This window comes from Callorhinchus milii, unplaced genomic scaffold, assembly GCF_018977255.1.
Source record: "Callorhinchus milii isolate IMCB2004 unplaced genomic scaffold, IMCB_Cmil_1.0 Scaffold10, whole genome shotgun sequence".
NCBI lineage: Eukaryota > Metazoa > Chordata > Chondrichthyes > Chimaeriformes > Callorhinchidae > Callorhinchus > Callorhinchus milii.
The window spans coordinates 3,830,071-3,852,710 of record NW_024704751.1 but is presented as its reverse complement, the minus strand read 5'-3'; the positions used below and the strand labels follow the sequence as shown (position 1 = coordinate 3,852,710).

General features: G+C 43.7%; 1 protein-coding gene across 4 annotated transcripts in view; it reads left to right on the top strand.

Moving 5' to 3' along the window:
• Positions 1-22,640, top strand: part of cluha (clustered mitochondria (cluA/CLU1) homolog a) — a 48,312-nt gene that overhangs the window by 1,941 nt on the left and 23,731 nt on the right. For 2 of the 4 annotated variants that reach the window (XM_007900719.2, XM_042338580.1), the window contains exons 2-11: positions 10,302-10,495; positions 12,390-12,561; positions 13,107-13,250; positions 13,893-14,020; positions 15,186-15,340; positions 17,117-17,242; positions 18,618-18,765; positions 20,235-20,327; positions 20,845-21,539; positions 22,114-22,337. In XM_007900719.2, the coding sequence (XP_007898910.1) occupies positions 10,302-10,495; positions 12,390-12,561; positions 13,107-13,250; positions 13,893-14,020; positions 15,186-15,340; positions 17,117-17,242; positions 18,618-18,765; positions 20,235-20,327; positions 20,845-21,539; positions 22,114-22,337 (2,079 nt within the window). Of the gene's footprint in view, positions 1-8,558; positions 8,681-10,301; positions 10,496-12,389; positions 12,562-13,106; positions 13,251-13,892; positions 14,021-15,185; positions 15,341-17,116; positions 17,243-18,617; positions 18,766-20,234; positions 20,328-20,844; positions 21,540-22,113; positions 22,338-22,640 lie in introns of those variants that run through there. The other 2 variants (XM_042338579.1, XM_042338578.1) reach the window with 2 other exon arrangements.

Here is a 22,640-nt window from a genome sequence, read left to right as displayed (position 1 = left end):
TCACACCATCACACCATCATCTTCCTCTCCCCTCCACAAGTGAAAAGCCCGTGACCCCCGGAAGTGGACGCGCGGGCACACTCACACCATCATCTTCCTCTCCCCTCCACACACACTCACACCATCATCTTCCTCTCCCCTCCACACACACTCACACCATCATCTTCCTCTCCCCTCCACACACACTCACACCATCATCTTCCTCTCCCCCTCCCCTCACCACACTCACACCATCATCTTCCTCTCCCCCCTCCCTCCACACACTCACACCATCATCTTCCTCTCCCTCCCCTCACACACACTCACACCATCATCTTCCTCTCCCCCCTCCCCTCACACACACTCACACCATCATCTTCCTCTCCCCCCTCCCCTCCACACACACCCACCATCATCTTCCTCTCCCCCCCTCCCTCCACACACACTCACACCATCATCTTCCTCTCCCCCCCTCCCTCCACACACACTCACCATCATCTTCCTCTCCTCCCCTCCACACACACTCACACCATCATCTTCCTCTCCCCTCCACACACACTCACACCATCATCTTCCTCTCCCCCCCTCCCCTCCACACACACTCACCATCATCTTCCTCTCCTCCCCTCCACACACACTCACACCATCATCTTCCTCTCCCCCCTTCCCTCCACACACACTCACACCATCATCTTCCTCTCCCCCCTTCCCTCCACACACACTCACACCATCATCTTCCTCTCCCCCCCCCTCCCTTCCACACACACTCACACCATCATCTTCCTCTCCCCCTCCCTCCCCTCCACACACACTCACACCATCATCTTCCTCCCCCCCCTCCCCTCCACACACACTCACCATCATCTTCCTCTCCCCCCTCCCTCCACACACACTCACACCATCATCTTCCTCTCCCCCCCTCCCCTCCACACACACTCACACCATCATCTTCCTCTCCCCCCCTCCACACACACTCACACCATCATCTTCCTCTTCCCCCCCCACACACATTCACCATCATCTTCCTCCTTACCCACACACACTCAGACCCTCCCACCCCTCCACACACGCCCCCACTCCTCCTCCCCCCTCCACACATACTGCCCCTCCCTCCACACGCACTCACACCCTAACCCTAACCCTCGCCCCTTCCACAAACACATATCCTCTCCTCTTCCCCCCCCATGTCACTGGGTCCCTCAACAACTACAGCGTTCCTCGCGCAGGGTAGCGTCCCAGAGCGCTTGACAGTCCTTCACTAATGGGTGGCGGTTTGGGAACCCCAGGTGAAGCCACACATACACACACGCACACAAAGCTGAAGTTATTATTTTCTTTCAGCTTATCTTTCCTCTCACACACCTTGCTGGGCTGTTCTGTTGGGCGTAACGATGGAGTTAATAATAATAATAATAATCGTTGCATTTGATGTAGAACCTGGCTTTCACGCACCTCGGGAGGACGTCCCAAAGCACTTCACAGGATTTAAGGTGCAGTGGCGTGACTGTGTTTTTCTAGGCAAAACGTAGCAGCCCAGTTGTGCACAGCAGTGTCCCACAAATAGCCATGAAACGAATGACCAATTCCGTTTTTGTAGTAGTAATAATAATAAGGCGTGGACACAGGCTGCTTTGCGTATCCTTAGCATCAACTCCTGTAACCGTTTTTCACAAATGAGCCCAGGCAGCGAGTGTTGGCTGTATACCACAGGGATGGGAAATAATTGGCCAAAGCCAATTCAGTTCATACCCAAGCACCACACCCACGCACGCACTTTCTAGTGAGTGAGTGTGCAGGTGGGGGGGACCTGAATAACAATCGAGAGTCGAAATGCTGGCACCGAGGCTAATTGTTAGGACTCACCATCCGTTTCGCAGGTTGTTACCTAGTTTGTTAAATACAACAGTGAAGTGTCATTGCAATATTTTGTGCTCACTTGATCTGCTCTCCAAGTTTGACGGATGCTGCTGATGATGTGAGCAGTTGATTAGCAATTATTGTATGTAAGATACCATCTCATTGTCTCAAAGTGCGATTGGAGAGAAATGGTTCTGCGAAATGGGAAGACAGAGGATCTTGGGCAATGGAAATGTCACAGCAACATCATGGTACAACATATGAGCCCCAGAACGTTGCATCTCAGGGTAACGGGACCCCAAATTGTGCTTGTAGTTCTGTGCACAGCAAGTTATCGACCTTGGTTGTGCTTTTGTGGTTAAGTGTAAAGTAGGGGTCAGCTGCTATTTGTGGACAATGAACACTCGGAAGCAAAGTGAATTCTGTCTCGATTGACAGATGTAAATGGGGACAGGGTCAATATGTGTTCAGAAAGGTGATTAATCAGTTTAGGGATAGTGACGGCTCTGCTGGATTTTGAGGGCAAGGAAGAGAATATGGGATTCTGGAAGTTAGAAGATCAAGATAGGAGGGAGAGAACTATCTTTGAATTCAATGATTAATTAATTGAGCTACAATCTGCTGCAAGCTGCTTCAGCGGTGGTTTAGGAGTCAAGCGTTGCACAAACCACCAAAAGGAAAGGGAAATAACTTACAAAAGGCTGGTGCAGAAGAGGTGTTCTTCAGAGATGAATGCAGGGTGGAGGGAACTCCATACTGAGTTCAACTTTAGCTGTTGGATAATCCAACAACAACTTGGATTTATATAGCGCTCTTCACGCGGTGTAGTGTCTCGGAGCTCTACTCAACGCTTAATGTAGACAAAAATATATTTCTCCAGATATTCTAATTTTTAAAAAAATATATATTTATTCCTAAATATAATATTTAGTACAACAGAAATCCAAAACAAACACATCTTCTGTTATTACAATTTTCTATTTTACTCCCGATGCACAGAAATACAAAGATAAGGCGCACTTGCCGCTTTCGGAAGGTGCCCTGATGTGCACCATAGGCGCACATTTTTACCGTACATACATTTTCGGGATACTCTTTGGTTACATCTCCAGAGCTGTGATCATTTTTTTTTGAAAATATATATTTATTTATAAGTATAGTATTTAGTACAACAGAAATCCAAAACAAAACACAAACATCTTCTGTTACAATTTTTTTCCTTTTCTCCCGATACAAAAAACATTCCGTTGTCTACGATATGTTCCTTCCCCACACATAGGTTGTGCACACCTATTTTTTGGGGTCACTCCCTTTTACCACAGTCGGGAGTACAGTGTACACCACACCCATGTGCGCTCCAGGGCTGTAATTATGCACCTGCAATAAGGGTTGGAATTCCCATTTTGAATGTGCTGAAATGTTTTGTTTATCAAATGTTGAGCTATAGGTTTTAACATTAGGTGTGAAGTATTTGCTGTCTTTTTTTATTGCCTTCAGCAATGTTAGTTGGCCTTTCCAAATTGCTTAATAAAGATTGAATCTCATTTCTGACTAAGTTTTATCTGACACAGCTGAAGCAAACCTTTCAGTTACCCCAAAATCTGAACTGTTCACCAAATTCTTTTAGGAAATATTTTTAGGGAGCATATTTTTTTTAAAAATGAAGGAAACAAGATGCGCTGATGTAGAAACGCGTGATAAAAAAGAAGGCAGGGGTACAGTTGCACAGCGGGCAAAGTTCAGTGTTCTAACGCAGTTTGATGTTTTTGACGAGAAAAACTAACCCGAGCAAAGTGGAACTTGACATCTCAGGCAGGGTTGAAAGAATTGGGCTTTTGCCAGTCACTAGTTAACTGCGTTAGGCTTATCAATATTTCCGTCTATTCAATAACGAAAGTGTGGCTTTGATTTAAATTATTACAGCGAATCAGTTGGCAGCCCTCTCACTTTTGAGCCAAAAGGTTTGAGTTCAAGTCGCACATTGGAACTATGAGACTTGTAGACTAGACTGACACTCCCAATACAGTGTGGTGGAGCCCTGCATGGTCGGAGGTAGTGGCTGTACTTTGGATTTGACATTAAACGGAGGTCCTATCTGTCTGTCTGGGGTGGCATTAAAGATTCCATGTCATCATTTGAAAAAGTGGAGGGAGTTTCTCCTTAGGGACCAGGCCAACAATTCTCTCCTCAAAATGGGTTAATTCACTTTATGGCTATTGGTGGGACATGGCTGTGCACAAATGTGCTGCTGGGTTTGCCTAGAAATACATAATATTTGCTTACAAATTGAGAAAATTCTGTGAAACACTAAGGTGTTTCATCCTGATAAGAAGCTGTATCAAACACAGGAATAATAAGGAATTGTTATCGGCAGTACCTGGATCAATACAATACAAGTCTATGTTTATATAGCGCCTATCATGCTTTTCAATGCAATCGGCAATGGTTCCTCAGATAGCTCAGTAGATAAATGCCCTAAATATTATGATACTGGTTAATACAGAACAGGGATACCTAGACTTTGATAAATTAGCTGGATTGGAGGGCTGTATGCTTTCGTAGATTTGCTATATCACTAGTTTAACAGCCTATCAGATTTAAATCAGGAACCCTTATAAAACACAAATAGCGAAACGGCAACATTTTGTAATTAGTTCCTCTGTCACAAAGTGTGGGCGGAAAGGGAAATGGACTTCGTATTTTAAGAAGAATTTAACAAATAAAGTATACATACAGGATTTGTAAAGGAAAGATAGTGGTCTGGCTTTACTATATATGGTTGGAAAGCAAAATGTGGGGAACAAACAGATACTTGTAATTGCGGCTTGGGCTCTGGTGACGAGTCTTATCATATGATTGTACACATGACTGTAATTTATACCGACTGCAACGAGCTGCAGATTTCCACTTTATAGAGTTGCAATGATTATGTTGTAGTCGTTAACCCCTCAGCGAGAGCACTGTTCCAAACCCTGGCCTCTGTTTGTGTGGTGATATTTCACAACTAGTTCTACCACACCAGCCAGCCCCAAGTCCCACATTCTGTGCAGATACCTTGTGTGGCCTGTTTTACATTGTGTGGGACACATTCCACAGGAACCAACTAACTCCAAAACGGCCACAACTTGCACAGCTTGCTTTGAAGTCACAGTCGGTCCACAAAAGGTAGGTACTGCACCTTTGACAGTGGCTGGAAAGAGGTCAATAAAGTATGGATGATCAGAGTCAAGTAGCCTTCCAGACAGACAGACAGACAGACAGACAGAGAAAAAAGTGGCAATGCTTACACCTCAGGACGGGAAGAAGGGGTATGTGTGGAGAACACGTCTTTATGGTGCATGTGGGCTCTGGAGAGACAGAGGCATTCCCCTACACCCCACATTTTATTGCTGGTTTAGCTGCAACATATTTACGGCAATGACTGACAACAATAAATGAGGCCGCAAACCTAATGGACAAGGCGTCTGATTTTGGAAAGTAGTTGTGAAATAGTTAGATGTTTGCAAGTTCATGGGTTTCTGGACATCAAATAAACTGAAAAACAAGCGAATGAATGGATAATGTAGGGAACATGTTTTTGGCACAAAAGGTTTTAAAGTACGTGGAACAAATTACCAGCACAGATGGTGCAACAAGGAACTAGATTAAAAAGGGTTTCAAAAAGAACTAGACAAGTTTCTGGAACCTGGAAGGATTCAAGGTTATTAGGGGATTATAATAGTAATCCTTGCATTTGATATAGCTCCTTATCATATCTTTGAGACTCTCAAAGCGCTTCTCAGTATATATGTAAAGAGAATTGACTGTATATTTTATGGGCAAAGTGCGGCAGCCAATTGCACCCCGAAGTGTCCCACAAACAGTCGTGGATTGAGTGACCTTTTTTTTTGAAGGGATTATTTTGAAGGTTTGAGGTAGACATGTTGAAGAAATGTTTTTGGAAGTTGGATGACGATGCTAGACTGACCAATTGTTCAATTCGGACCTGAAGTTGTTAGTGTAGTGATGGCTTTAAACATGAAGGGTGGTTCTGATTTGGTGATACTGTAGTAACAAAAAATTTGGCTTGCAATTAGAACTGAGTTTGGATTTGCATTGGCGTTTGACCTATCCCCAGAGGGTGAGGTTAGTTTATCTCAGCTGTGGTATCTTTTATGACTGTAAGAGACCAGTTTTTCGGGAGGGGGATGGAAACTATCCTTTACTTCTACACTCCAATACACGCGTGGAAGATAAAACAGTGATATTGACTTCTCTACCCTCATATGTTTCCTTTACCTGTAGATCATTCATTTGTGACTCTAATCCTGGATGAGGACTTAAATGGTTACATTAGGACTTTCCATGTGGATCAGTAGACTTGCATTATGAAATTATTTTGCTCCTCAATCTTATAATAATAATAATAAACCTTGCATTTGATATAGCGCTTTATCACGTCGTTGAGACGTCTCAAAGCGCTTCACAGAATATACTATATATAAAGTGAATTGTCTGTACAAGTTTGTAAAATGACAATGTTATCTTATGAGATCTGGAGCATGCGGAGTTTTATATCGTACCTTTTTTCTAAAAACGTTTTCCGAACCTGTCTCTCTTATCCTCCTCGTTTCTCTCGAGATTTTTCTTCGCTTTGTGCTACTGCAACTGCTTTCAGTGAGTTAATTGCTTAATATATTGTCAGCAAAAATAAGAATTGGTTTTGTCGGAATAATAAAACATGAGAAATACAAGGCTTTTGGATCCTGACATATCTTGAGAGCAGGTTTGTCAGATCCTTATTCTGGGTGTTGAGGTGTTAAATCAAATGCAGCCAAGTTCTGGTCCCCGTGCTGTAGTTTTGTATTAAAAATCCTGTGGTTTGTCCTTGTATAAAAGCCAAATGGGCTGCCGAGGAGGACCATGATCTATTCCCCAGTGATTGACCTCTTGAGAAAAGTGCTGTGTTTGACATATTCTCAGCGCTCGAGCCAGTGAAAGCATTGAACTAGCTACTTGGTATGGAGGTTGCGGTACAGGCCTGAATTGCGCCTCTTTAACTGAGATGAAGGTTGCCTAGGATTGTTCAACCTACCTCGCAGCTCTCGCTCTCTCTCTCTCTCTCTGTGTGTCACAAATTAATGTTTCTAAAATCAACACTTCCGAGCAGCAGTTGTCCGCAGTTGCACAAATTATTATAAGACCCTCATAAATGTGTCTGGAATTACGATCTGAGATATTCCAGAGGGGATATATATCTGTGTCCTTGACATTGTCTGTTTGCAGAGCGGGGAGAGGAGGTGGGGAGGTGGGTGGGGGGGAACAGGGGAAGATAGAGGAGCTTTGGCAAAGGAGAAATAGATTTTGAGGTGCATGGGTAGCCTGGCAGCAACAGCTGCTGAAGTTTTTTTGTGTGGGGAAGGTCACTGGAAGGATTCTGAACGTCTTTGTGACAAGACTGACCTAACAGGCTTTCATTCCCCCACCACCAGCACCGCTCTGGATGCAGACTGTAGCTGTGAGCTGAATGCAGTGTGAATTGGATGCATTTTAAAGCTCGTTTTTAAAAAATGAACCTGCCATTTGGGTCCTTGTTTTACACTGAATGCTCTGGTGCTGGGATTTTTTTTGACAACTCTCTCTCTCTCTTAAGCAGTGGATGAATATCCAAGTCATGGGAAACAGCATATTTTCTGGTTGCTGCAGATTTTTTACAGGTTTAATCTTTGGAGAAGCTAAGGAAGAGCCGGGTGATGATTGCTCACCCCTTTTGCATGAAGAGTGCGACCTGTTGTCTCCTGCTATGGCTTTCCCGGTTAAAACGGAGCCAGGTCTATCAGAAGATCGACCCCTGCAAGGTTACCCTGACATTATCTTGAGCAGCAGGATAGCTGGTGACTGCGGCCTACAAGTGGACAACAGAACACAATCTTTAAACAGCGTTAGCTCGAAGACAGCAGCAGGAGAAGCCCTTGATTGCGTTGAACAAACCCGGGGCTTATCTAATCAGTCAAACGGCGGTTGGAATAGCGCAGTGTGTCTGGCAGCTCAGAATCCTGCGTCTCCTCCATCTGATGACCTTCTCTCTACCCTTGAAACGATTACAAAACAGGTGAAAGATCGCGGCTGCCAGACTCGGGTTTGGCACGGCTACACACAGCCAGATGACGCTGACTGCTCTTCGGACCACAGACAGCGGCACTCCAGAGAGAAGCCTCTGGAAGTAGCAGTCACACCAGGGCACATAAAAAACCATAGCCTCGATTCATCGGGGAGATTACTTGAGATTTCCCACCAGGAAGGCGGCGCTGTGCAGTTAGTGGGGGAGAGGGGGGGCGGTGAATGTCTGACAGGTGAAGCAGCCCTCTCAAAGGAGAGGCATTTTAACACGGATTCAGTGACCGAGAGGCGGTGTGTCAGCCCAGTGAGTCACTGTGTCATTGGCTGCGACTGCGTTTCACCTTCAGTCAATCAGACTCCCCCTGAATTATTGATACCTGCGATTGCCGGCCTTTACCCTGGACCTGCACAGACAACAACGACGACAACAACAACAGCAACAACAACTTGCATTTATACAGCGTCCCTCGCGCAGGGTAGCGTCCCAGAGCGCTCGACTGGCGATGAGACGGTGGCAAACCGGGTAGAACCAGCTGGGAGAAACAGCTCGACAACGCAGGCAGGAAAACCGGTTGTTCAAAATGCCCCCAGTGCTCCAGAACGCTGCCTGCTCGCCAGGCTCCGAGCTCCTCGGAGGTCGCGAAATCTGTGGCGGATCATGGTGACTTGAAAGGGTGTGAGTCACGTCAAAGCCTGAGGAGGAATAAGAGGAAGAAAAAGAAGCCGCTGCCTTCAACATCGTCAGGTGTTTAAATAGCCAGGGCGTTTGGGGGGAAAGAAAGAAAAATGATCAAAAATGGTCTTTCTTTGTGTTTTTTTTATATTAAAAAAGTGGGGTGGGGAGGGGGGGGGTTGTTAATTATAATGTCATTCTGCAGCTGTGCCTGGATTAAGTTAGCTGGCAGCAGTAACATTGGCTGTGACCAATTATTCAGCGTGAAATGTGACAGCTTTTAATTATCTCTCGTGCAAGCGGGAAGCGCATTTAACCCCTTGAGGGCTGGGTTTCCTTCCACTGCTTTCGCAGTGCACGCACGCACTGAACCTGTCACCGCTAAGTGTTTTGCAGCAAGACTGAGGGAGTGTTTTGCAGGAGCAGAGGAATGCACAAATAATAATAATAATCCTTGCATTTGAAACGCAGCAGTCAATTGCGCACACGTGTGTCCCACAAACAGTCGTGGATTGAGTGACCAAATTATTATTAGTAGTAATTATTTTAATAAAACTGCTTTACAGACGTGGGAGCACTCGTTTAATTTGGGCGTCGAAAAATTCTGCGCCGGCAATGAATGAGTTAATGCCGGGATTCATTTCAGAGAATGGGTTAATATTCATCTTAAAGGAAGCGGTGAAACTGCTATTAGACAAATGCTGGTGAGGGCCTATCCATGTTCATCGATTGCTGCTCTTTCGGCCTGTCATTGTTGGAGGGTGGGGCAAGGAATTATTCCCCGTCTCTTTCTCCCCACTCCCCCACAACATACAGTGCACTTGGTTTATTCAATCGACCTACTAAAATATTACCAGATTTGTTACAGACAAATAACAAGGATTTATTATTTAAAAGAATGATTATAAACCATTAGTTGACTGCTGCTATTGCGACCAAAGTCTAAGTGGATTTTCTTTTCTCTCTCTAACAATAAAGGAACCAGCTAGCTTTCTTTCCAAACCTACATAATTCTGAATTCTTACCTCAAATTGCAAGATCTGCATTAATAATCCTCGTAACTTGCTTTTCACAACATATTTGCTTTATAATGATCCGTGCAATTGATACAATGCCTTTCACAGGGAGAGTACAATACAAATACAAATTTACATTTCTATAGTATCTTTCATGTCAGGAGGATGTCCCAAGCTGCTTTACAGGATTTGCTGTCAAGTGTAGTGACTGTGTACTTGTAGGCGAAAGCATTGTTCCCATAATTCAAGGTTCAGTTAATGGATAATCTGTACAAGGTTAGTTTGCATAAAATCAGGAACATAGAGGAGATTTTCCAACTGCAATGTTACAGTTTTCTCTGAGTATTGATTTCACTGTTCCCCTTTTGTACTTGTAGACAAATTCATTGTTTAAAAATAATTGTTGACGGTCATCAATTTTGTACCAAACAAACAAGCTCTCTCTTCTGTATTCCTGTGGGTGTTTATCTAGCCTCGCTCAGCGCCTCTCTTGATAATGCACCCAAGGCTGGACATGTGCTGTTCAGTGAAACTGATATGCAATCACTGTTACTGTAACTCACAATGTGCTGTTTAGTTGGCGATAACAATGACCGTGACATTGAGTTTGGTAACCAGTTGGGCGCAGGACTTATTTTTTCTATTTGGTTAATCTTTTGCTGTCTGGCTATTTGCAGCACACCCACCAGATATGCCGTTAGTGAACGGGGATGGTTCCCATGACCATTCGGAGGTGGAAAGTCAAAACAACGAGAAGGATGATGCAGAGACCCAAAATGAAGATGGAAATGAGCAGGAAGTAATTGTGATCCAGGACACTGGCTTCACGGTCAAGATTCATGCCCCTGGGATAGAACCTTTTGATCTACAGGTTAGTAAAACAGTAATTACATACTCAGAGGAACATTTGGGCTGTGAAGAAATAAGTTGTTTTCCATTTCCATTTCTGCCTAAAGCAACAACAACGACTTAGATTTACATAGCGCCCTCCACGCCGGATGGTATCTCAGAGTGCTTCACAGTAACGGATCCCAGGGCCGAGCCAGAGGGAAGGGGAGCAAGATGACCAAAGGCGCGGTCGAAAAGAAAGGTCTTCAGCCGAGACGTAGTACAGCTGAGCACGATTTTGTCTTATTGAAACTTCAAGGACAACAACTTGCATTTATATAACGTCTCTCACGCAGGGTTGCGTTCCAGAACGGAGTGTTCCAGAGAGACCACGTTTATTTGGAGAGGGGGGGTGGGGAGGGGAATTGTTGGCCAGGACACCAGGAGAAACTCCCTTCTCTTTTCAAATGGTGCTATGGGATCTTTACCGTCCACCTGAAAACAGGCAGACAGGACCTCAGTTTAATGCCTCTTCTGAAGGACCTTTGCACTCGATCCATAATTGCTATTGATGAAGTCACCAGTCTGACTGCTATAGGTGTGCCCATTCAGCACTTCATTGTTATGTTTATTTATATTTATCTTATATTTTTTGCTTAAGTGCAAATGTCTGGCAGCTGCATTGTGATGTGATGCAATGTGAGTGATTAACCCATTGACTGCCACAGGTCTACATACCAAAACCATTTGTGTGTTTGTGTTTGTGTGTGGGGGCGGACTGGTTATCAAAATTTCCAGATGCTGCTTGTCACTGAATAAAGCAAATGCGTTGAAGGTCTTCATTCTTGGGAGGTTTGAATGGCCCTATCTAATATTTCCGCCTTTGAGAAAGGAACATTCCCTTCTGCACCACGTGTAACATTAATGCTGCCAAATGCTGGCTAGGAATGCGATTTTGGCATCCAAGACAATTAACGACAGCTGATCTATCTAGAAAGTCTAGTGTATATGTGGGCTAAAATAGTTTGATTTGCATTTCTTCAGAACCCTTACATCATCTTATCCTTGGAATACTTGTAAAAGGCAAGGCTACAGTGATCATTCTGGCCAGCACAATAACTGGTTTATATGATGACGGCTTTAATTTAGACCTTTTGGCTGCTGAGGGTCGGATGCCCTATTTGAGAAATATCTGCTGGCCGCATAAGCAATATTTTTGTGTTTCCATTCCAGAAGCATAACATTTATGAGTTATGGAGGGAGTGGATAGGCCAGATGAAATGGAGGGATGGGGTGGGGCAGATGACATGGAGGGATGGGGTGGGGCAGATGAAATGGCCAGTTGGACTACCCTGATTTAAACACTGTTCCATGCAACTGAACCCGGCTTCCAGAGTCCTAGCTTGTAACTGAAGATAGACTTAGAGCGGCAGAAATGCTTACAGAGAGCATAGAGGAAAAAGAAATGGGTTACTGCAGCGTGGAAGCAGAGTCTTAGGCAACAGAGTCTTAGGCAGCAGCCTGGCAGGTATAAGGTGTAACATGATGCAGGTCTACATTGTCCCTTAACGATTTGGGGCCTAGAAGAATTTGGGGGGGCATTGGGGCTTGATTGCAGGGACAAAGCTCGTTCCTTAGGAGGAACATATTGGCTAATGGGGGTGAGCAGGCCTAACCTCGATCACCAATTTAAAAAAAAGTGTAGCATTCTGCACAGAGTTTTGTCGATGATTTGCAAGATGCGTTGGCAAAAATCCAAGGGATTTATCCTGAGATTGAATTACACATATTTGCTGGTTCTCCCTTTTACAATTATTACAATTTGTACTTTTATTACAATTAATTGTAATTACTTTTACAGTGACTTTTATTACAATTGCAAATTCAATTATGATCAAAATGGTTACAATTATTCCCTGTGTGTGTTTTTTTTTCAGGTCTCTCCACAAGAGATGGTTCAGGAAATCCACCAGGTCCTGATGGACAGGGAGGACACTTGCCACCGCACTTGTTTCTCCCTGCAGCTGGACGGAAACGTTCTCGACAACTTTTCCGAACTCAAATCCATCGAGGGCCTGCAGGAGGGCTCCAATCTCAAAGTCGTAGAAGGTAGGAACGCGGTTTTGTTCCGTCTCATCCTGATCCGCAGTAATCAGAATAATTCCTTTGTAAGGGAGGTACTTCTCTAGTGAGGACATTCTATAGTATAAAACTATAGTTTTATTCAGCATAGATTTAGGACAACATATCAACCGTTAGATCATAGATAATGATCGATGTTAGAGGAATGAAGTTGTCATTTTCTCCTTGGGTTCAGGCAATTGTCAGAACCAGTGGAGCTTTCTGGGGCTCATAGCATCACTGAAACCATTACAGCCAACATACTGATTCCTATTCCTTATTTTGTCTTTGTCAACTGCGAAAAAAAGGCCGTACATGGTTGAACATGCCCATTTTACTGTAAAGCCACGGGGAAAGTTGTCAGTAACACAACGTTTGCTGCTTGTAACGTGGCAAAGTTTTGCAGAAGGATTTAAACCTCGATGAAATGTCATGGTCCATTTTTCGGGGGGTTGGGGGGGGGCATTGTTTCGAGTAGTGTTGAAACTGAACGGGGAGCAATGTAATGTTTCCTTTTCTTTGGCTTTCAACAGAGCCTTACACGGTACGTGAAGCCCGGATACACGTCCGACACATCCGGGACCTGCTGAAGAGCCTGGACCCGTCTGATGCTTACAATGGGGTCGACTGCAACTCGCTGTCGTTCCTGAGTGCGTTCACGGAGGGAGATTTGGGAGGTGAGAAGAGAACTGTACAGAGCTGTGACCCGCTTACACACAACCCGCGTCCCTAAAGTGTACCCGACAACCGAAGTTCAAACATCTAGTTGTCAGAAGGGCGACGACGACAACAACAACCTGCATTTTTTAGCGCCTTTCATGCGGGCTAGCGTCCCGGAGCGCTTCACAGTGGCGGAGTCTGACAGCTAACCAGGAGGGGGTGGGGGGGGGAGGAGGTGACCATAAGGACAATCAAAAAGGAAGGTCTTTAGGCGGGATTAGAAGTTGGGGAGGGAGGAAGGGGGCAAGGCGGGGGGATTGAGGGAGAGAGTTTTGGGGAGTAGTGTCTGAAAGCACGGACACTGATGGCATAACGGAGGGCACGAGCGCAATGAATTCATTTACATTAATTAACGGAGAAATCTCCTTCCGTGTCAGTTGCAGGATGGGCACCATTCAGATAAACATGGTGTTTGTGCTTGATAATCCTTTCGTGCCTTCGGTTTTAATGAACTTGGGGGTATTGCTATGCTCTCAGAGATGTTACTACTTTGCAGTATCTGGTTTGATTTACAATATTTCGATGTGTGCCCGACACATTGTCCTGTAGTGTAACGCATTCCGAATGTGTTACAACTTGACGTTCGTTTGTTTATTTAGAGACTGGGAAACGCAAGAAAAAAGGTGCCGACTTAGAACAAATTGACTGTACACCCCCTGAGCACATTCTGCCCGGCAGTAAGGATCGCCCTTTACTTTTCCTCCAACCACAAACAAAGGATTCAAAGGTATTCTTCTATTCAGGTTGTGTTATAATGATCCCTGCAATACATCATTAATAGATGTTGTGTGCTGTACTGAGATACCATCAAGTCGGCAAAAGATCTCCAAGCACTTTGCAGCATTTAGTGTGAAGTGTAGTGACTGTGCATTTGTAGGCAAACACGGCAGACAACATAAGAACATAACATAAGAATTTGCTAGGTGAAAGAAGACCAACGTTCATCTAGTTCGCCTTCCACCATCCTGGCAGGCAGCAGTCATTTAACATTTTGTGTCCCAAACTATACACTGTATCCTGAGATATTATTTTCTAGCAGAAATCTTATCTAATTTGTTCTTGAAACAAATGACATTTTCTGCATCCACTGTCTCCTTCGGGAGCCTGTTCCGTAAGTTTACTACTCGCTCATTGAATTAGTTTTACTGCTATTTGAACCCAGCAATGTCCCACAAGCAGCCACCACCCAAGTGTATCTGGGGAATTGTAAGCCTGGACACTGGGAGAAACTGACAACTTACTCATGATGGTACGTTAGGTTGCTCATGCTAGTGGGAACCTGATATGCATCATGGGCAGTCCAGTTCTGCAGGTTACAGTATTCCACCCAGTGTTAGCATCACGTCAGCCTTATTGGCAGAATGTATTCAGTTTCAAGTGCATTATCAGAGGGTTGAGAGCCTGTCCTTGTATAGGAGAAAGAAAATAGAAAAAACCAATATTAGTACAGTATTGCATATGCACACACCGTCTTGTACTTTAAACCAACAGAACAATGTTCATCTAACTGTGAATAGGTTAATGAATAAATATCATCAGAATTAATAGAAAAGGGGTTGATGTAAACTATATTAATTAATTTAGGTAATTAATAAATATACAGTTTACATCAAATCAGCTTACAATTCATATATGCACTGCCTGAAAAAGTCGGGGAATGAGAATCAATAATAACTTTCAAAGGGGAATTGGATACATACTTGAAAAGTAAATAATTGCAAGGCTATGGGAAAAGAGTGGGACTAGTTGGATAGCTTTTTCAAACAGCCGGCAGAGGCACAGTGGGCCGAATGGACTTCTTCTGTGCTGTAAGATTCTATGATTCTAAGAGATATTTATTTTGTGGTTTCAATGTGTTTCTCCCTCCCGCTCCCTTCTTTATTCCTTCACAGCCACTGCAATGCCTGAAAGTGTTGACGATGAGTGGCTGGAATCCTCCCCCAGGTAACCGTAAGATGCACGGTGATCTGATGTACCTGTATGTAGTCACCACAGAAGATCGACACGTCAGCATCACTGCTTCCACTCGAGGCTTCTATATGAATCAGTGAGTGGTTTTTTTTCTACAGTAAAACCCGCACAAGTCCGATCTGCATCAAACTTATAATCGCCTTAAATTGTCCATTCTCCCAAGTCAAGATTTTATATTCTATGCAAGTTTGACGTAATAAAAATAATAATAATCCTGGCATTTGATATAGCGTCATATCACGTCTTCAAGATGTTTTAAAGCGCTTCACAGAATATACTCTAGGGTGAATTGACTGTATATTTTGTGGTCGAAATAACTCATACTTTGCATAAGTCATATGACAACAACAACTTGCATTTATATAGAGGCTTTCAGGCCAGGCGGCGTCTCAAAGCGCTTTAATGTATATAAAATGTATGGTCCCAATTGATACGACTTGTGCGAGCTTTACAGTAATTGATGTCTTTGTGTGTGTGTGTGTGTTGTGGGCCCTTTACTTTAAAGCGCCTCAGGACATCTTGAAAGGCGTTATATAAATGTAATTTGTATAGTGTTGTCTCTGCATTATTTGTTATCCGTGTTTGACAGGTTGAGATGAGCAACCTGCTCCCAACTGTTTATCGCTCCATAGCAACCACAGGGAGGGGTACATGACACAGCTGCTCTGTCTTGATTTCTGGGTTTCTTTTCTTCTCATTCTGTCTTCTTCCACGTTGGGATGGGACAGAGGAGAAGGAGTTCTGGGCTTTGCTAAGCACCCGCCAACAAGGATACAAATGAAATTGGTAACGTACAGCATGATAAAAGGCAAAATACTGCAAATGCTGGCAATCTGAAACAAAAACACCCAGCGGGTCGGGCAGCATCATTGGAGAGAGGAAAGTGAGTCAGCAATGTGATAAAACACAATATCAAATTATTATTACTATCTACACCACTTTTTCTGGTTTGTTGAGGCACAGGTCTATCATTCATTCACTACACTTAACATCAGATTAACTTATTTTCACCTGGTCCCCAAAAACCCACATTGCCTTTGACAATCTGTACTCTCACGAGCACTTTAATGGCTGACTCAAAGGAAGCGGAAATAGGCTGGCTTGCTGCCCCCCAAAAGTGCATAAAACACTGATATAACTCTGATGATCAACTTTCATTGCAGAAGACTGCAATCCAGAGCCAAATAGAATACATTAAATATGTCTCATTTGCTGAGTTACAAATGACCCGTGTTCATATAATGTATGTGTCAAATATATTCAGCAAAATAAATTCCATTCTATTTAAAAGACTGATTCAAAAGCACTCGGCAAATGTAGCGGTAATCAGCGGGGCAGGGAAATAAGAGATGGAAAGGAGTTGACCTAATGCACAGTCAAAGCGGTATCGTTTTAGAAGTTTTGAGGCAAAGTGGTTTTGGAAGAGCTTCAGACAAAAAAAGTTCAGCCACCAATACAACAACAACAAGATTCCATTTATAGAGCGCCTTTCACGTCGGGAGGACGTCCCAAGGCGCTGGACAGTTGGGTCGGGACCCGAGCAGGGGGGAAATGGTCAGGGTGAGGGGAGGGAAGGGAGGGAGCGAGGAGGGGGTAGAGAGTTGAGAGGGGAGCTGAAGGCACGGTCAAAGAGAAAGGTCTTGAGACCGGCCTTGATAATGGAGTGAGCAATGTTCTGGAAACTAAGAATCTCAGGATGTAGTGTATAGTTTGGGACACAACATGTCAAGGGACTGCCAGGATGGTGGAAGGCGAACTAGATGGTCCTCGTTCTTCTTTCGCCTAGCCAATTCACCTCAAATCATGCTCTTAAAATCCTGTAACGCTGACTGTGATGGTTCTGTTTGAGTAGGTCCACAGCCTACAACTTCAACCCCAAGCCAGCAAACCCAAGCTTCCTCAGCCATTCCCTGGTGGAGTTACTGAGCCAGATCAGCCCTACTTTCAAGAGGAACTTTGCTGCGTTGCAAAAGAAGAGGTGAGAACTGTGTTTGTGAGAATTGTCCGCATCGCAATATTCAGAACCTAGCAATACAATAAACACCAAGTTCCCGTTGAATAATCAACTACGGGTGAAGAAATCCTGCCTTTGGTCAAATTCACTCATATTTTAACCTTTTAGAGCATCCAGAATTTGGCAAATTGTTCAGTCGGTCTCAGTGTTCATAGTGGCTTTCTGTACTTCTTGAAGGAATACAAAAACAAGGCTTTGAAATTAAGGTTGTAATCAACAATTTTGCAAACTCTGGGCATTTTAAAATGCTACATAAATAGAGTAAACCTAGATTCAGGTGGAATTTTTTCCCCACTTTTTTGTGTCCAAGCAATGCAGTTTTTCAAACTGAATATCTGAGTTGGTAAATGTTCTAATTCAGTTATTCTTGAAATCCTTGTATGTGTATTATTGATAGTAGTAATAGTAAATGATATACTTATAGTGTGAGATCAGGTTGCAGTATTGCCATGGAGGCAGAATAGATCTATGATGCAGGAGGAGGTCATTCAATTCATTGAGACAGTCCCCACGAGTTTGTTAGGTCATGTACCACAATATCCCAATAAATGCAGCCAATGCTGATTGTATTTCTGTGATTGTAGGCTCATGTTACAACGCTGCCTGCTCAATGAATCCATTAGCCACAGTTGGAACCTTAGTTTCCTGGCTGGGCTGCAGGATCAATTTCCTCACCTTGACTTGAGGGAACCCTGTTTGCTGTTAACAGAGTCCAGTGCCCAGTCAGTCCAGAGCAGAAATCTGTAGCTCGATCTTCAACACATCTGGTAAACCTGACGGCTTGGCGAGGCAGTATATTTTTAAACTGGGGAATGTAGATGAAGGAGGCCAAGGTGAATAGTGCAAGATCCAAGGCTGCAAGCCTTTTGGAGATAAACGGAGAGGAAATAGTGATGCCATGATGGGGTTTTAAGGCCGGGACATTCATCTGTTTTAAGCTCATCCCTCTGTGGAGTCCTGTTAGAGGGATCGCTCATGAGCGAGAAACCTGGGTTCGATTCCTGGCAGGACGAAACGTTGGGCAGGTTTCCTTATTCCACAAGACCCTGTTTACCTAGCAGTAAAAAGGAACCCAGCTGTTAGTCAATAGGCATATCGCTTTTCCAGGGGTAATAATTCCTCCCCTAAAATATAATAATAATTTGGTCGCTCAATCCACGACTGTTTGTGGGACGCTGCTGTGCGCAATAGGCTGCTGCTTTTTGCCCACAAAATTTGCAGTCTATACACTGTACAGTATATTCTGTGAAGCGCTTTGAGACGTCTCGAAGACGTGATAAGGCGCTATATTAAATGGAAGGATTATTATTATTACAACTGCATACTGATTGATTCATAGGGTTCAACGTCACCCATTTGAGAGGATAGCGACTCCTTTCCAGGTGTATAACTGGACCGCACCCACAGTGGAACACGCCATGGACTGTGTGCGAGCAGAAGATGCCTACACTTCGCGGTTAGGATACGAGGAGCACATACCTGGACAGGTATATCGAAAACCTTGTTCACATTAAGACGCCTGTAACAACTTAAATGAGGCTTCCTCTGTGCGTCACGTTTTCTGCCCATTATCTCTGGAATAATTTTGCAAGGGGTGTGGATTTTACCCCCACATGAGCCTCTGGATAGCAAACCTACTCCTCGTGCTCTGCCAAAGTCAAACAAATCAGAAGAGGATAAGGATAGCTCTTTCCCATCTCAATTCTCTCTGCTATTGTCCCCTCTCGAAGAGGAGGAGAGAGTTTCTGCCGAGATTCAGCCAACAGGAATTGAATTCAGCATCGACTCCATCTCATTCTAATAGGTCACTAATATTTTCCTGCACTTGAATTGTTAGCAATGGGTGTTTATTTCACATAAAATATTCATAGCAATGTCATTTCCTGCTTTGTGTTTCACCCCAAATACAATGTACGGGCCCATTGAATGGGTATTGATGTCATGGATTTTTCCAATAATCCTGACTAGAACAGTGCGAGCAGATGTCCAGTTATAGGTTGATTCTGGATAACAGTGTTTGTCTTCGCTTTGACACTAAGTAATCCTACTTATTAGTCGCTGCAGGTTCTAGACTGAGTGCATTGGAAATTGCATTTTCACAGGGAATCTGAATCCCGTTGTGCAAAGCTCTTTTGTTGATCTGAACACCAATATTTGGTATAAATAGAGCTGTCCTGTTAGTGTTACTGAGTCTCTGGTTATTGGGCTTTGCAGAAACCTGAAGTGTTATAGTGATTTATCCTATCAAGGATTTATGCTGCTGTGTGCCTCTAAATTGATGCAAGAATAATTCAGTGGCTCATATTGATGGTGTCTAAACTAGCTTAGACTTTCACACCGACAATCTGAGATCGTACACACACACAGAATCCGAATACATTACTCGTGATATAAATCAGTTGTTACTCCATTTCACTCTTCATCTGCAAATCAGAAATGATGAACACATTAGAAATGTAATCTAGGGAGATTACTTTATGGTAATCCTCTGTACATCACTCATTTATACGTCAGAGAACGATGCATACACAGCCAGGCTGGGCTTTCTTTCCTGCAACATTAAGTTTAGTTAGATGGAAATTGGTGAGTTCTGCACTGTACTAATTCAGATGGTATGAGGTTTCTTAGTGCTAATCCCAGAAGCATCTGCTGTTTTACAAATGATGAGGGGGTTTAGGAGGAAGACACCACATTTAACTTACTTGGAGCTACGGTATCTTTCATTAGGTCGTAGCTCAGCAGAATATTGTAGACACTTCACACACAGACCTGTTTGTGAGCTTCCTTGAATGAATCAGCTACCTGCTTTGAATAATCACTAAATGTGAGCAGTAGCTCATTTGCATCTCAATTTTCAGATTTATTTTTGAATACAACAACAACAAAATTACATTTGTATAGTGTAAAATCGGTGAATGAATGAATGAATGAATGAATATTCACTGTATTGTTTCAGACCAGAGACTGGAATGAAGAATTGCAAACTACCAGGGAGCTACCACGTAAGAATCTTCCTGAGAGATTGCTAAGAGAACGCTCTATTTTCAAGGTAAATCCACTATAACTGATGTTTTGAAGCCAATATTAAATTCATTTCAATGCCTCTTCATCCTAAACACCATGAAGGGTTGTTCTTCTCTGTGAGTCCTATATATTTGATATATGTGAGTTGAGTATATTTGGCTCCATGCAACAATACTCCCAAATGTGTTTAAACATAAACTTTAACGTAATGTAATTTTACATTTGTAGTAATAACAATAATCCTTGCCTTTGATATGGCGCCTTATCACGTCGTTGAGACATCTCAAAGCGCTTCACAGAATATATTGTAAAGTGAATTGACTGTATTTTGTGGGTGAAACGCAGCATATATATAATAAAATATATAATGGGATATATAATGGAATGTTACTTAATCGATAAAATTATACTTAAAGTTCAAATCAAGGATCCAGAACTGAAAGAATGTGCTAACCCTCTCGCGACTGTGACAAATAGTCTTGTCTGCGAACGATTGTAACTAAACCACTAAACCTGCTTTTTGTGTGTTGTTTCTTTGCAAGGTTCACAGTGATTTTGCGGCAGCTGCCACGAGGGGAGCCATGGCAGTAATTGACGGCAACGTCATGGCCATCAACCCAGGCGAGGAGACCAAGATGCAGATGTTCATCTGGAACAATATCTTCTTCAGCTTGGGCTTCGATGTCCGCGACCACTACAAGGACTTCGGTGGAGACCACGCTGCCTACGTGGCTCCCACCAATGATCTAAACGGAGTTCGGGCCTATAACGCAGTCGATGTTGAAGGACTTTATACGTTGGGAACGGTGGTGGTGGACTACAGAGGCTATAGAGTGACTGCGCAGTCCATCATCCCTGGTATTTTGGAACGAGAACAGGAACAAAGCGTCATTTACGGGTCCATCGACTTTGGTAAAACAGTTGTGTCCCACCCCAAATACCTCGAATTTTTGGAGAAAACGGCCAGGCCACTCAAAATCCAGAAGCATAAAGTATTGAATGATAAGAATGAGGAGGTGGAGCTGTGCTCCTCTGTCGAGTGTAAAGGAATTATCGGTAATGACAGTCGCTATTACATTTTGGACTTGCTGCGCACTTTCCCACCAGACCTGAACTTCCTCCCCGTGGAAGGGGAAGAACTCCCGGAGGAGTGCAAAAAGATGGGATTTCCCAAGGAGCACAGGCACCGGCTGTGCTGTCTGAGACAGGAACTCATTGAAGCCTTTGTTGAGCACAGGTAAGCGCAAGGGAAAGGGCAGAATCACTCATCACCCCCACATATGGAGTCCTGTAGCGTAGTGGTTAGAGCACTCTTCTCGAAATCAAGGACCTGGGTTTGATTCCCGGGCGGGGCAAAACCTTAGGCCAGTTTCCTTACTTCACCTAGCTGTAAGTAGGAACCTGGTTGTTAGTCAATTGACGGATTGCTTTCCAGGGGTAATAATCCCACAAAATACGCAGTCAATTCACTTTACAGTATATCCTGCGAAGGACTTGAGACGTCTCGAAGACGTGATAAGGCGCTTTATCACAAGCAAAGATTATTATTATGAATAATTAATGAACATTTCAGGCCATATTTTTACTGAATTCTGTGATAGTATTTTAACTTTAACCGGTTAGTTAATATTGCTTGAAGTGAAACAGGATTATTACGTATTATTATACGGCACTGCTGCAGCTCCTCTGCTGGACGGGAATGATATTTCAGCTAACCTCGGGCACTTCTTATGGTCCGTTCCCGCTGCGTCCGGCTTAACCGGCTTCCGCTGTTATTTATTTTTCAATCCGCTCCCTTTCTCCGCCCACAGATACCTTGTCTTCATGAAGCTAGCCGCCCTACAGCTCATGCAACAGAAAGCCAGCAAGCAGGAGAACGCTTGCCCGGCCGTCACAGAAAACGGTATGTCCTGTATTGAAGTGGCCGGGGAAAGCAGCAAAACTGAGTCGGAAGATGGTAAGACTGAGGAAAACATTTCAGGATTAGACCAAGCTAGAGATCTCGCGAAGGCCCTTACGTCAGAAGATGGAACAGGTATTTTGTCTGAAGCTGCCTGGCTGAACAGCTGCAATCTGCACCTTGGTGTGTGGTGGTGCTACTGTAATCTGAATGCCATTGATTGCTCGCACTGCTAACACAAAGGATGAAGTGTCTTGGATCGACTTCTCGTCTGAAATGCCTCGTTCTCTCTCCGGTTTAATCTGTGTTCCGCCTTTATAACGGCATCTTCCGAATCATTTATCTTCTGATCCGCAATCCGTTAAGCTTTAAGTATTGAAAACGTGGAGAGGAAAATAGATCCTAACTGTAACTTTTCTTCTGAAAGTCTTCTAGATT